This window comes from Gouania willdenowi, chromosome 1 (assembly GCF_900634775.1).
Source record: "Gouania willdenowi chromosome 1, fGouWil2.1, whole genome shotgun sequence".
NCBI classification, from domain to species: Eukaryota; Metazoa; Chordata; class Actinopteri; order Blenniiformes; family Gobiesocidae; genus Gouania; species Gouania willdenowi.
The window spans coordinates 36,266,577-36,282,480 of record NC_041044.1 but is presented as its reverse complement, the minus strand read 5'-3'; the positions used below and the strand labels follow the sequence as shown (position 1 = coordinate 36,282,480).

At 35.4% G+C, this 15,904-nt stretch overlaps 1 protein-coding gene across 1 annotated transcript in view; it reads right to left on the bottom strand.

Moving 5' to 3' along the window:
- Positions 1–12,805, bottom strand: part of armh3 (armadillo like helical domain containing 3) — a 28,054-nt gene extending 15,249 nt beyond the window's left edge. The window contains exons 1-17 of the mRNA XM_028445019.1: positions 12,667–12,805; positions 10,363–10,473; positions 10,221–10,277; positions 9,298–9,444; positions 9,083–9,190; positions 8,893–8,985; positions 8,712–8,786; positions 8,541–8,627; positions 7,552–7,608; positions 7,413–7,456; positions 6,937–6,997; positions 6,804–6,850; positions 5,428–5,503; positions 4,639–4,732; positions 696–797; positions 568–626; positions 414–479 (exon numbers count right to left, since the gene is read on the bottom strand). Coding sequence (XP_028300820.1) covers positions 414–479; positions 568–626; positions 696–797; positions 4,639–4,732; positions 5,428–5,503; positions 6,804–6,850; positions 6,937–6,997; positions 7,413–7,456; positions 7,552–7,608; positions 8,541–8,627; positions 8,712–8,786; positions 8,893–8,985; positions 9,083–9,190; positions 9,298–9,444; positions 10,221–10,277; positions 10,363–10,464 — 1,275 coding nt within the window. The 5' untranslated portion in view covers positions 10,465–10,473; positions 12,667–12,805. The remainder of the gene's footprint in view (positions 1–413; positions 480–567; positions 627–695; positions 798–4,638; positions 4,733–5,427; positions 5,504–6,803; positions 6,851–6,936; positions 6,998–7,412; positions 7,457–7,551; positions 7,609–8,540; positions 8,628–8,711; positions 8,787–8,892; positions 8,986–9,082; positions 9,191–9,297; positions 9,445–10,220; positions 10,278–10,362; positions 10,474–12,666) is intronic.
- Positions 12,806–15,904: the final 3,099 nt, after the last annotated feature.

Here is a 15,904-nt window from a genome sequence, read left to right as displayed (position 1 = left end):
CAAAACCATGAATATAGCTTACTTAAATTTAAGTTTGTGCTTTGTCAACAATGCGATCATAATATTCTTTATTCATATTGCACATTATGTTAGCACTTAGTGGTGAAAATAATAAACAACCTTGTTGTTTAAGCTCTTTTATTGTTTTCATTGATACAGTCATATACCAAAATCCATTTAAATTGGAAAAAATGTTGCTTCTTGGATCAAATATTGATATGCGATTAATTTAGATGAATCGAGACAAATTAATTAAAAAGTTTCTAATTAATTAGATAATTTTTTTCAATCGAGTCCCACAACTTATTCTACTTTCTCTTACTTTCTAAAAGCATTAAAAAAGATGTCTACTCGGTGTTCGAATCTGTAGCATTTCTCTGTCAACCATCACTTAATCAGAGCCATAAACTCACCATTCTGTGAAGATTGACCCTAAAGTTCATGTTGTCATCGTGAAGAAAGCGGTCTGCGTACTGGTCCTGTCACATGGAGGTGGATTATAACAGCTCTGTTAGACTCATGGAGAAATACATGGATGGATATGATGCATATCACAGCTGCTCATACCTCAACTATGCAGGTGAGAATAATCAAGCACAGTCTGGCACTGTTGAGTCGATGCTCATCTACAAATCAGAAACATGACTCAGCATATAGTATAGAGGAGCGCATGAAATGAGCTGTACTCAGTTTACCTTTGGTGTCCTGCATTACAATGGAAGCGTACTTTAAAAAGGTGATGAGGAGGTTACTGGTTTGCAGATTTGGATCCAGTGGCAGCTCTGGGTTGTTCATCACTAAAAAACACACAGAAACAAATGCTTACATGCGTGAAGTTGGAACCACATAAAATATGTAGCGTGTCTTTGTTTTAAAGAAGAAAAAATAAAGATTCTGACATAAAATGCTTCCTGAAGTCCACCACCGGAGAACAAAGTTCTTTGGACTTTAGGATGTTATTCCTAAGAAGGCCAGGAACAAAACTGAGGATGGTTTTTTTGCAGAGCATTTGTATGCCACTATCATCCATCTTACTACAGATCCACACATAACTTCCAGCTGAACAAAGAACACCTTTAAACAGGAAGTCTACGCTACCATCGCAACATACGTTATCACTTCATCACACTTTTTCAAACATGTCGACGTCCACATGTGTAAAGTTTTTTTTATTGCATCTGCAGCTTCTAAATCACCTCTCATTCCTACTAGTAAAGGTTACAAATAAAAGTCTTTCAGTTGAGCCGTCTTTGTCATTTGGGTAGGGAACCCCTTTAGGTGTCTTAGTACTTAGACTAGACTGAAGAATTTATATTTTTATGCCGTTGTAACTTTACACTGCTGGGGAACTATTTCTGAGACATGCTCCATTTACTCCTTGTGTATTTTAAGATGAAATTTTCTTGTCCCAACGCGTCACTGTTTGTAATCTGTGCTTTCTCTATTCTCTATTTGTAATTAGTATTTACACTACAGTTTTTTACCTGTGAAAAAAGGAGCTTTTAACTCTTTGACTTGTGCTTGCTTTTCAATAAGTGTCACTTTATTACACAGGCCAGATAGTAGAGCCCAGAGTTCACAGCAAACATGGTGACGTTGCTTTTAGTTGTTATGCTGCAAAGAAGTGGAACAAACTGCCAGCAGAGCAGAAGTCAGCATCACACGTGAACATTTTTAAATCTGAGTTAATATTAATAATAATAATAATAATAATAATAATAGTAATAATAATAATAATAATAATAATAATAATAATAATAGACATTCAAAGTAATTAACAATGATGTGCATTATTCTTTCACTCCACACATGGATATCATTGTTGATTCAAAGTTTTTACTGCTGATTTCAAATGTTTTTACTACTGATTTTGATGTTCTTATTGATTTTTAAGCTGTTAAATGTTTCCTATTACACTTTTTAATCATGTAAAGCGCATTAGATTGCCTTGTGTATGAAATGCATTATACAAATAAATTTGCAAATATTACCATTTTGTTTCGTGCTTTACAAAAATATTCAAATTATAAAGTATTATTGTAGATATTCAATTTCCAATAAAAAAGTTTCTAATCTAAAATAAAGTATAAGCATTGGAGACTTATTTAGACAGAGCTGTGCCATCTGTTCAACATCACAAAGCTGTAATTTCCCTTAATTTGCATTTGACGCATTATGTGTTTATAATGTGGGAGGTTGCACCCATAATCAGGAGGTAGCTACCCCTGGAATAAGGTGGATGATACAGGGTGATGCCCTTGTGCCTTCAACACTGCTGCTGCTTGTTGTGTCTAGACACGCCTTTTCAGTGGACCTCACAACTTGTCTCGTCATTAAAATAATGATTCTGGTCTTTCAAACTCCAACTTTACTTCCCACAAAACTCAAATATTCATCATCCTCAGAACACTGCTGGCCTTAGAGAACAACATTTCTCAACATACATCCCATCGTGTGAGGCTACACTGAGGGGGTGGAGAGTTTTCCTCCTCCTCATGACACGTGATGACACGTTCTTGAGCACAGAGCTTAAGTGCAGAGGCCTCCATGACATAGCATAATGCGCAGTGCACGTGAAACATTAATTTGTGTCCAAGGCAGTATCTTAATATTTCATACGACAAATGGATTGAGTTTGACGTAACGGAAGAAACGGTAGCCAGAGATAGAAACGAGCACCTTTTACCAGTTGCAGCACGAGTGCAGGTTAAATGACCTGGTTTCAAATCGCTAGCAACAGCACACACATCTCCCATAACCCAAGGTGACAGTCGTACACTCACTCTTAAACAGATCACTAAGACCCAGGGATGCTGCAGTAATCTGACCGTTTGGATGTGATAAGAAGTGCTAGTAGTGTGACATACAAGTGTGAGAATCTGCACGGAAGTCAATCATTTCTATCAGATTATCTGCAAAACATGTCATTTTAAAAAAGTGTTATTACATCAGAGTGGGACAGCTCAGACCTGAGCAAGAGTCACAAAGAGGGCAAGCCTTTAAAAATAGAAGAAACTAAATGGAGGCAAAGAAGCAGCCGCTAATAGCGTCCTGTAGAAAGGTTTGCTTTACCATTCATTTGCTTTAAGAGAAATTAAACATTTTCTCAGTTATTCAAGGAACAGCAGCTGAAATTATTCATTTTTTAAAAACACTAACCCCGTCCTCAGATACAATATTAGGTGATATGAACACATTGTGAGGCTTTAAAAAACACCTCTTATAAAGCAATCGTGCAATTTTGAAAAAACTTTGTATGTTCTTTTTTTTCCATTACTAACACGAAAGAAAAACTTTTTCACCAGATACAACAAAACATTATAGTCACATTTGTGAAGCTCTTCTTTGGCTACAAGAACATTCCTGATCCATTAGGGCAGGGGTTCTTAACCTTGGGGTCAGGACCCTATTTGGGGTCACGAGACACTGGGAGGCCTCAAGAAACTAAGAATGCTTTTTGAACAATTTGAGCCCATTTTTGTTAGTTCTTACCATTTTTCTGCAACTGCACCAAACTTGCCAGATTTTAACCTATTTTCATCACTTTTTCTTGCCATATTTTTGCTCTTTTTAATGCATTTTTATACATTACTCCAATTCCCTGACACCATCAAATTTCAATGCCTTTTCTGTACATTTTTGTCTACTTTCACTTATAAACCCTTTCCACCACTTTTCTACCTAATGTCGCATATTTTGACCATTATTGTCATTTTCAACCTCTTTTCACCATATTTCATGCCTATTTTTCCAAATTTAACCACATTCACATTTTGTTACGGACATTATTTGCCAGTTAAAACTAATTGCACCTATTAATTGTTCCATTATTGATACTTTGAACCCTTTTTGCCACTTTTTCTGTCCATTTTTGGACAGACTAATTTGCAACTTTTAATCTCTGCGGTTTTTAAAATCCCATTTTACCACCTTTCGAAACCATTTTTGGACACTTTTAACCCATTTTATTCCTGATTAAAGCAAAGATTTATATCTTTAAGATGACTATATACTAGGACTCAAATAATAATACATTTTTAGGTTAACAGTAGATAATATTCAGATGAATAAATAAATGTGGTCATCATAGATTCATAGAACAACGAACCATCATTTTGCTGACTTTATCGATGGACCCCTTTGCTGCTGATTTTAATGTTCTTATTGAATTTTAAGCTGTTGAATGTTTTCTGTTGCACTTTTTGATCAAGTAAAGCACATTGCCTTGCCTTTATTCCCCCTTATAGATGGCCCTGTCTCCATATGACTGTTCTTCAATATTCATGTTTGTGTTCAACCACCTTCAGGTACAGTGGGGTTCCCCAGTTTCCGGCACCTTTATTTTGGGGGTCGTGGGGTGAAAAGGTTGAGAACCACTGCTTTAAGGCATGCACAGGAGATGTGCAGCAAATACTTTAAGTCATGTAAGTTTCTGACTTTCATGGAGTGCCTATTGTTTATTCAGTACAGCCATTTATGGCATATTTGAGGCCATAGAATCACACTTAAAATGTGCTTTGTGTTAACTTACATGGTCATGCACCAACAGTTAAGGTTAGTTATTGTTTGCTCCAGCTCTCCATATACATGTAGCATAAAAATGGTTCAGTCTTTGAACACTAGGGATGAATTTCTTACTGTCCAGTGAGGGCGGCGTTGTTCCCAGTGGCGTCGTAGGCGTGGTAGGATTTGTGGGTGTCGGCGTAGCAGCAATGTCAATTTCAGGATGACTCTGCATAAAGAACACAAACACATTTGTTTACTTTTTCAAACACCATTTGTGTTTTTTTTTTTTTTTTTGCTTTTTTTAAAAATCCATACAAAATACAGGAATCAAATAATCTTGACAGATATCACTAGTGCTGCTAAAATCACACAATAGGAGTTTAGCCTGTGTGACCGCTCTCACTTCAAGTGCAAATATTTGACAAGGAATTAAATATGGAAGCACTTTTACGCAATATCTGAAGATCACATTATGCACAGAGAAATTAAATCCAGTTTTGTTCATCGTCAAGCGGTGATAAAAGCACTGATGTCAAAGACACAAGAAGATTTGTTTTTACAATACAAAACAATAACGGAGAGAACTGGTTAATTTTTTTTTTATTTAAAAAAAAAATCCAATTTTTAACAGCGTAGATGGAGAAATAATAAACCTGTCAAAAAAAAAGGATTTAACATTTTATTCTTTTTAATAATAAAAGTATAAAAATGGCAACATGTCTGCTCAATTTTTATAAAAAAAATAATATAAGCGTGGTTACAAAAGTTAATATGCATCAAAAAACACACATTTGTTTTAATATCATGTTGCTTTTTAAAAGTCCAGTAAAACAGCTTGTGGTGCATTTATAGCAATAGCTTGCTATTAACAGACACTATAAGAAACAAATAATATTAATAACAGGCATTGTGTTGCCTTACCTGAGCTAATACAGTGATAAAGTTGCGATTAAGCAGCACAGCCTCGTAGAGCGCCAACAGAATTGCCTCATTGGTCCTTGAAAAAGAATTCACTTATCAAATACACATTCAAAAAGTTGGTCATCATCACATCGTCAAAAGGGCTTCACTTTAATGAGCTTTAAATATAGCATTTGTCTAAACTCAATTGCTTCAGAGCCTTTCTGTGTGTATTTGTTTGGATTTTGTTCTCCTCATGGGACTTCAGTATGCCAGAATCACTGAGCAGCGTAAATTAAACATGGACGTGATTGGGTCGCTTCTTATGTCACAAACCAGCGATGTTAGCCCCGCCCCCTCCTATAAAAACTATCAGATGTGGACTCTGCAATCTGTGGCGAGTAGGTTGGATTGAGAGCATTGTGAATGAAGAGATATGTGTATTAGAGGTGTGCACTGCCATGAATCGGATGATACAATTCACATGTCACGATACGATATATCCCGACACTAAACAATACAATATACATCGTGATATACACCTTTACAAGTACAATATGGTATGAAATACAATTTACTTCATTTTTTTAAACTTGGGAGAACAAGTAAATAGTAACTAACTATAATTCAAGTACCAATATCAAAAACAAGTTTATCAAACTGTCAAATTACATTTTTCAAAAAAGTTTAAATTGTGTTTCAACAACAGATTTTTATTCCGTTAAGTTCTTAAATTCTTTAAAAAATAAAAATAAAAAAAGTAACCACATACATCTATAAAAGTGTACAGTATGTTTTAGGAAAAATAAAGTCCAATCAACTTCCAAACTAAAATGCACCATGCATATGTAAGCACAAATACTTTTTCTTTCGATAAAAAAACATTATTAAAAAGATCGATATGGACATTTTTTGGAAATGTTATAGTATAGACTGGGCATGTCTTAATGGCATAATAAAGGCACTTTGTTAATGTCCAGCCTAGACGTAGGGCAGCCAAAACCCGAGGGTTTAGTTCCTCTTTAACGAGCACCTTAAAGGTGGTCAAAGGCGTCTCAGGTAAACACGGGTTGCATGTTCTCCTTTTCGTGTTGTTTCCCTAAAATGACTGCAGGTAAGATTTTGGGTGTGCGGCTCAGATTGTCTGCTGTTGTGTGTTCGTACTGCAGTGGACTGGTGACCTGCCTACTGCGTAAACTGCCTAGAAGTCTAAATATGCTGAGATGGGCTCCTTTACTTCGTGACTTATCAGAATCAAACTAATTACATGATACTATTTACTACAGAATGTTTCCACACTGTGAAACCCACCTGATGGTTTACATATCTTTTCAATATCTAAAATACAGAAAATAATGTAGAAGATAAATGGTAATATCAAATTAAATTGCACTTACTGGACAGAGAGCTTCTCATCAGCATCTGCTATAAACATGTTGCCCATCTGTGTGCATCAAGACATGTTCAGATCACCACTGGATTGATTCTACTGTCTTCTCAAACAACTACGCAATAAAAACATGATCCTACCATGCTAGTGAGGGTGGAGAAGAAGCCACCCTGGTGCTCTTCCTCTTTGTCTTTGTACTGTCTAAAAAATAAAAGCAGAAAATCAAAAACTGGAAAAAAGCAGAAGGAAAAAAATGAAGAAAATATCAAACTACAAACAACACAGACCACGCAGACACAGACAGGCTAGACCCACACATTATATTCATCTCCTGCTTATCTCTGCATTACGTATCTACGGAACATTCCAATCATACACACAACGAACTGAAGAAAGCTGTCATCCATCCCTTTGATGCACACCAACCGCAACAGCTTTTTAATTTTTTAACCTCACCTCATCTAAAATACATTAAAGTCTTGTAAAAAATTCTGAAGAGACACATTTTTTGACTGAGCTAATGATGCCAGAAGACCTTAACACCTGTTCTGAATCATTAAAAAATAAATAAATAAATACTTACCTTGTCTGAACCACAGAGAATTGATCATCTCACCTGTTATATTCAGTCAGCGCTTGGTGGACAACCATGCCCATTCCCTGAGGAAGGATAAATATGCAGTGTGTCACTGAACCTCTTTGATGTCTGTTTAAAACACTGCTTTGAAGAAACAAACCAATGACCACATACTTACATCCAACGTTGGCTCATCGTCCACAATGGAGAGTTTTACAATGTATGGATTGACAGACTGAAAAACACAAAAGTGGAAAAAACCTGTCATTAAAAACACCCAGATTGTTAAAGTAATTGTCTATGATGGCTACATCCTTCCTTCCTCCCAGAAAGTATCATCATACCTTTATTAATAGCATATACGACTCCAGTGATACATCCTGTACACATGCAACTATAAACACAGGCACAACATCCTTCCTCTTTGAATACATTTCATTGCTATTAAATATATTTATACAGACCCTTTCCAACAAAATAGAATATCATGGAAAAGTTGTTTGATTTCCATAATTCCATTCAAAAAGTTAAACTTTCATAGATTATAGATTCAGGGCACACAATTAAAACAATTTCAAGTATTTATTTGTTTATTTTTACATAATTTGGGCTTCCAGCACATCAAACCCACGAAAATAGGAATTCAAAAAATTAAAAAACTGTGAAGAAATCACCATTTACTTCTCAGTTTTTACAGTAAAAAAAAAGAGGAGAACCACTGGACTGTTGGCCAGTGGTCCAAGGTCCTCTTTTCTGATGAAAGTAAAGTGTGCCTTTCATTCGGGAATCAAGGTCCAAGGGTTTGGAGGAAGACGGGTGAGGAACAGAACAGAACATTGTACCCCAAATCATGACTGACTGTAAATATTTCACACTGGACCTTAAGCAGCTCGGGTTCTGTTCCTCACCCGTATCGCACCAATTTATTGTTTTATTGCTAAAGATTATGATCTTAGAGTTTCTAAAATTATTTTAAAAAAAATACAAACCTGACTTGTTTAATCTACTCCTGACTGGTGCATTGTGTTCAATATAATACTTATTGAGTTAATTTAAAGGAAAGATTTTTGTGCATTTTTACATCCACTGTCATTATCATGCTTTCTATTAATAAGCTGAGAAGAAAAATAAATAGACAGACAATAAATAAAAGCTAGACAAACTCACCTCATACTTTCTATAGTTGACCAGCAGGGCCAGGAGGACCACAGCATCGTAACCATGCTGCCCTCTGCTGGAAACATCAGACAGAACCTGAGCAAGAGTAGATGGAGAGGAAAAACTGGTCGATCAAGATGAAAAGCCACCATGAACCATATTTTCAGAACTCTGACTCACTTGCAAGATGGCTTCAAAAATGCTATTAATCATCACGTATTCCAGTATGGTGTTCTGGCTGATATTATCTGTTACCTGGGAATATAATTTGACCAGATTTGTCACATTTTTCAGTTTATAACTGTAGTTTATGCAAAAACATTTCCTTTTAAAAGGTGTTATTAAGTATTTCCTGTCGTACCGTCACCAGACACAGCAACAGTTTGAGGCAAAGGCTCTTTAGACTCTCTGAGCTATCCCCACAAAGAAGACTGTCAAGTCGATCCATCAAATCCTGGAAGAAACTCAAAACACAACAACATTTAAATCCACTGGACTCTTTGATAAAGATCAATGGTTCTTTGATGGGAATGATCCATGTTTGAATATACCTTCATCCTTTGCTCAGCCTTGTCAAAACCCATGAGCATATTGATGATGTCAAACCCAGACGCCGACTTGTTTTTCTGGTGAACGCCACGGAAAAGTGCGCATAGAGTCTGGAAACAGTAGTACAGAAATCAACGCGGGGAAATGGGTTCAGCTGTCTGAGATACAATCAGCTGTTCAAATGTGGGTGAACCTGGTGTTTAGTGCACGGGGCTACCTGCAGGGCATTGACTACTTTGATTTGGTGCTCTTCTCCCAGGGCTTGAACACAGTGATGGAACAGAGAGTTTATGTTGTACTGAATGCGTTGGACTTCCTCTCCATCTACAGTCTCCAGCTTCGATTCTAGATACTCCAAGTTCACCTGAAAGGAAAATCAAAACAAATAAGATAGGATATAGAGCTAATGTAGGGTACTAGGGCTGGCCGATATGGACCAAAACTCATATAGATATTTTTTTCTTAAAACCCAAGTTCATAAATACCTGATGCTGTGATTACAGAGTTTTTAAATTCTACAATGTTACTGTAACTTTGCAAGAGCCAGATTGATGTGTAGCCCCTCCCTCTAACTCGAGTTCTCTACATCGATCTGGTTCTGTGTCTGGCGAATCCTTTCAGAACCAGGGAGGGACATGAACAGAATGCTTGAAGCTGATTGGGCGAAGCGCCTGTCCACCATGATTTGTTTTAGCCAATCACACGGCAACAAATCATGTCATCATTGACATGCGCCGCAGAGATGCTGCTACAACAAAGCGAAAGCTTTTGAGATAGTAATGCTGCGGTCATTGTGTTGTTTAGTGACTTTTGCCGTTTTTGCAACACGAATAAGCGAGTTAAGGACACGTTAACCATCCTCCTGTGTCGACATCTTTCTATTTTGATTTGAAGCTATGCTAATATCGGTAGCCCAGCTAGTTCCTCTCCCCGCAACTGTGCATGCACCAGTTTTGCTTTGACGCTTCTGCCTTCGTAACACCTGGATATCCCACCCAAAACCACAACACTGCCTCATGATTGGTTCGAGCCGGTTCGGTTCGGATTTGAAAGGCAAAGGCGGGAACAACACAAGATGGATTCTGGTGTTTGTGAACACCAGGAGAATCCATCTTGCAGGCAAGATTAATGTTACTGTACCTTCATGAGAAACAGCTCGTCCCAGAAGCGAGGGTTGTTCTTGGCTGGATCTTCTTTCTGGATGAAAGCAGAAAGCATTTTGTTAATCCTCAAACATCAACTCATGTTACTGATATTCATAATATTTACAGCTGATACTCACTGCAAAAATCTCATCATACATCAAAACCACCTTTTCCTTCAGGGTTTTTTTAGAGGATGACGTCCTCCTTAGCAGCCCAGCCTTCTTCTCCACCTGAGACATGACTGAAGGCTGTGGAGCGACAAAGATGCAAAGACAGGATGGAAAGAATATTGAGTGCAAAAAAGATCTAATCAATTAATCAACACATGCACACAGTCAAAATGACCTGAGGAAGTCCTAACTCAGTTTTGGAATGGCAAACCTTATGTTTTCTGGGCCATGATTGGACATACTGGTTTAAGATGTTAGAAAAAGTAGAAGTGCTATTCAGGGTTGGGGTCAAATATAATTGTAATAATGTAATTGATAGTTCATCACAATGAATTTATGACATAATTGTATTTGTAATCGTAATTGGAAAAATCACTTATCGTTCTAATCATAATTTAATTGTAATTGAGTTCAGATCATTGACTTTGTAATTGTAATTGGAATGGAATTTCTATAAAAACTTTCAGTTGCAATTGAATTAAAACGCAAACCTGGGAAACCATGTTACAGTTCTATGGCTTACTCATAAGTAGTTAACAATTATTCAAATATGTTACATATGAACTTTTCCCACTACCTGTCAGTTCTCTTGAGGATCATTTTATAATTTTTATAATAACTTATATGGAGGGGTATGCTCAGACGTCGACACATAAAATATTAATACCAATATTTTTCATTGATTAGGAAGCTTAACAAGGTAAACAAGTGATGAAAAACAAAATAGATGATAGATATTTTTTTTTTTTTCAACACAGTAAAGCGAACAACCAGTTACAGTATAACTACAACTCATGTGAGTAGTATTATTGTGATTTTAGCAATTGTTTGAATCCTTTGTTAAAAGCATTGCTGTTGGTCTTCACTTTCTGGTTAATCATTGCTAGCAATAGGAATAGAATAAACCTTTATGATCCCCATAGGGGAAATTCACACGATGCAGCAAATGTAAACAGTAAGAACAATAATAAATACCAACATAAGATACTAATGCAGATATACAACCATGGGATGGACATAAATTAGAAAAAAAAGATACAAAAATTAAATTAATTGAAATAAAATTGAAAACAAACGACAGCATAAAAACAACAATGTGCATCAGTGTTTAAGAGAGTTCATGAAAGTAAATTAAGTGCTACATCAAATTTCCAACTGCTTTATGGCTTTAAACATGACTATTATTTATATAACAAGTGCAGTGATCGGAGTTTGGTGCATTTTAGAATTAAATTTGTATAAATGTATAGATAATTTGATTTAAACCACCGTTTCTTTGAATAAACGTTTTAAAAAATGTAAACATTTCTGTTGATTTAGGTCTTTGTTGGTTTTTAAGGAGTGATGGTGGATCCTAAAGCTGGAACAGTGGTACATTATTAAAGAACCAATGCTTGACTACAGTCATTTTACTGTCATCGCAAACTGTGGAAAGAACTCTCACTTTTACTAAAATCCTGCAATTTCTCCCAAACACCACCACAAAAATCCCAGAAATTATACAAAAAACTGGTCAAAAATACAAATAATCAAGGATTTTTTTTAAAGTAAAGATCCTACAGTGATTGATATTAAAATCTAGGGCACAATGATGTAGAAATTGCTCTTTTTTTTTTTTTTTTTTTTTTACAGTGATTAGTTTTTGGCCCCTGACTGAAAAACACCCCTGCTTTAAATGGTGAAGGTGAATACATTTATTGTTTACCTTTTTATAACACAAAACCTAAAAATAGAGGAAATTATTGTACATGATTTCCAGTATAGTAAGATTTAATCAGCATTTCACCAAGAACCTCTAGTGTAGCAAGAAACCGGTTAAACCCCTTTTGTTAGACACTACCAGTTAAAATAAATAATACATTGGGAGAGTTCTTATTTTTCCACTGTTAGTTAGCACATGTGTGCAGGTTTAACAGAAGCTATGTGCTGACAGCTGAGCATATTGACTCACTGGTTGTTAGCTAACAGCAACCTGAGAAACAAGCTACGAGCTGATTAGCCGCTGTTAGTTAAAAGAAGCCTATGTCCTTTACTGTAATGTAAACAGATGCAATACTATGTTAGACACATGTCAGTACCGTTCAATACACACAGAATTATTTGGAGCACAGACAATTCTAGACAAAAGCCCTGACACTCTTAGCAATTAATGCTACGAGCTAACGCCCGTCTAACATTATGTTAAGGCTAACAGCAATGTCAATATCTGAGCTCACATTCTTTAACAACATTTTCAGGTTGTCTTTAACAACGTGTGCCGTATATTCTCACCTCAATCAAAAGAATAACACAGCAGACTTAACCGTGCCTAATGGATCCGTAGCAAAACAAAATCTGTTAGCATAATGCTAACGGAACCATCTTCCTACAGGAAATCATCTGGGTCCTAGCGCCCACCCCACTGGCAGCTACTTCCTCATTGTGGGAGCAGCTTCCGGTAAGAGCAAGGAATGAGATATCAAGAAATATGTTTTGTCTTTTTAAAGCAGGAGTGACAAACTATTTTACTTTGGGGGCCACATACGTTTAATCTAAACTAAGATGAAGCAGAAAAATACATATTTTTGAATAGAATAGAATAGAATAGAATAGAATAGAATAGAATAGAGTAGAATAGAGTAGAATAGAATACTCCTCAAGTCACTTGAGGAAATTTTAGGGCAAAATTGCAGGGTTTCAAATAAGAGAGATTTCCGGCAAACAAATAATTTGCAAACATAAACTACGGAAACTGTGTAACTATGCGACAAGATAAATCAAAAATCCCTGTATATAGCGGGGACTATCATTAATTGTTTGTTTTTTTTTTTTTAATTGGATGGGACTGAGTTATCTGGAACTAAAGTTTATGCTGATTTACATAATGTTTCACATTTTTGTTGTAATTTTTATAAACATAGTGTACCAAAATCTGAACAAAATCCAGCCGTGGGCTGAAAGTATGGCTGTGGCGAGCCAGATTCGGCCCGCAGGCCATAAGTTTGACACCCCTGTTAATAATACAGATAAAAATAATGAAATATTGCTAATACTTGTTGCTCTTTATTTAAAATGTATATTCCTTATATTATCATAGTCATTAGATTTCAACCAAATCAAAATAAAGCAAAGTTAATATTATTTTTATACTTATCATATTATCTTTTAAAATGAATAAGTTTTTCATACTTATCATGACCTCATGTGATCTCAATCCAATGGAGAATCTTATTGAGATGAAAAGAACCCTTCACAACTTCAATGTAAAACTGAAAAATGTTTTGCAACTACACTGATAAAAAAAATAATAATTCTGCTAGGTCTACTTAAATTAACACAACTTTTGGCAAAATTTATTTGCTGATAGTTCTTTTTTCATGTTCAAACTACTTCCTTTTTTTTTTACATAAAAATAAAATCCAAGTCATGTGAACTTAAATTTTAACACCTCAATTTTTCAACACTTTTAAACTGCATAAATAACAGCTTTTTTTTCTAATAAACTTGCAAGTAATAATCTACTTGTTTTTATTATGTCGATTAAACCGAAGCAGTTTTTGTAAATGTTACTCAATGTTTTTATGTATTTGATGACACTTTGAAGTAAAATCAACTTATTTACATCATGCACATCAGCCATGACTCTTTTGCCTCTCTGTATTATAATATACTTTCTGAGGTATTCAACATTAATTGTGATAATGAAATGTATTGACAATACAACAGAGTTTGAGCACAAATTAATATTTGAACAATTTTTCTTATTACTCACACGAAGCAAGAGTTCTATTGTTAAAGTTGCATTTTCTATTGTGCAATTCCCTATAATGTATCTGAATTCCAGGCATGATAATGACATTAAAACTTGATAAGCCATGACCTTTATGTTTCCTAGGTTGTAAATATAAAAAAGGACTAAAACTGAGGAAACCAACTTGATTAAATGTCACACAACTGGGTACAAGAAGGATACATTGGGGCCTAATGTGCTTTTCTGTGGAACAGGCAAATAAGTTCATGACTTAGTAGTGTGTTGGGGTTTTTTTAAGCTTTAATTCTGAGCAGCTGTTGATGCTTTGTGATTTTTGGCAAATTAACTTTCTTCATCAAAGGGAACATTCGTAGAGCACCTCAATTTCCAGATTGAACGTGGTAAGTGCAGCTTTCATGGAGTCATTCTAGACTAAGGTGATGAGACAGGGAAATAAGAACCTAATGAAGGAGAGAGAAAAGAAGATTGCTGTTCAAAAGTTTGGGGAAAAAAAAAACATCGCGAAATGTGAAAAAATGCCCTCACATGCAAAGTAAGTGAGGTTTCAACTTCATATTTTTGAGGAACAAAATAGTGATTTTTTTTTTTTTTTTTTTTTTTATTACTGCAAAGAAAAAGAGGCGTGTGGTACGTTTATAGTGTTGAGATTTAAAGTCAACAAAGTTTAATGAAGAAGGCCTGAAAAAGCACACGGACAGAACTAAACTTAACTCAACCTTTCAGATATTTATGCTATTATTCACCATCAGATGCTCAGTGCTGGGAGAAAGTATTCAGCCAGTACAGATTTTTCTGCTTTTCTTTTTTTTGTCTTAGATCATTATTTCAGTTTTCATAGTTGGTAAAAATGGAAAATTGCATTCTGTATTCAAAACAAATCTGTCCAAATGCATGGAAAACAAAAAGAAAACAAATGTTTGTGTCACTGTTGGAATAGAATGGAATAGAATAGAATAGAATAGAATGGAATAGAATAGAATAGAATAGAATAGAATAGAATACACTGATACTGCACTATTTTAGTATTTTTTATTATTGTATGTGTTACTAATCTGTTTTATTGTTTATACTAACCTTCCTTTTGGCATCTGTGTAGTGGCGGAATATATTTCATTTCACTCGGGATTCATAGAGTATCTATCTATCTATCTATCCAGAATAACTAGTGCACTGCCCATAGGAAGTATATATTGCTATAGAAAAATGGGAGGTTCAGTGTCTTTTTCATGGATGGCCAAATGAGATTGTGTGTTTGGACATTTAGGTTTGTTGTGAAATGTGTAGAGTGATAACTATTGTGTTTTCATATATTCTGGCTTTTAGCAAGGACACTGTAGGGAGTGGAACCCCATCTATTCCTATTCCAGTTTGTTGTCCTCGCGGATCCGGATCTCCTCAGACCAGAACAGATTCAGTCTGGTGTCACGTACTGAGTTTACCTCTGTGCTGAGATTATAACTTTAACTCTAACATAATCCAATAAACAAATAAAACACGTCCATTCACTTTGAAAACAAAAATAAACAAAAATTTATTTATTTTTTTTTTTTTTAGCAAAAATTCATTTTCCGGTACTGTGCAGGTGCGCGCAAGCGTATATATGCGCATATACAATCTCAGTACGATGCGCACTCAGTACATGACACCAGACTCGTTTAGTGTCATTAATCCACAATGGTCAGTTTAGATGCACATGGAATTTGTAAAATATTTATAAAATAATTTATTAACTGTATCATTGTAATCCAAATAAATCCA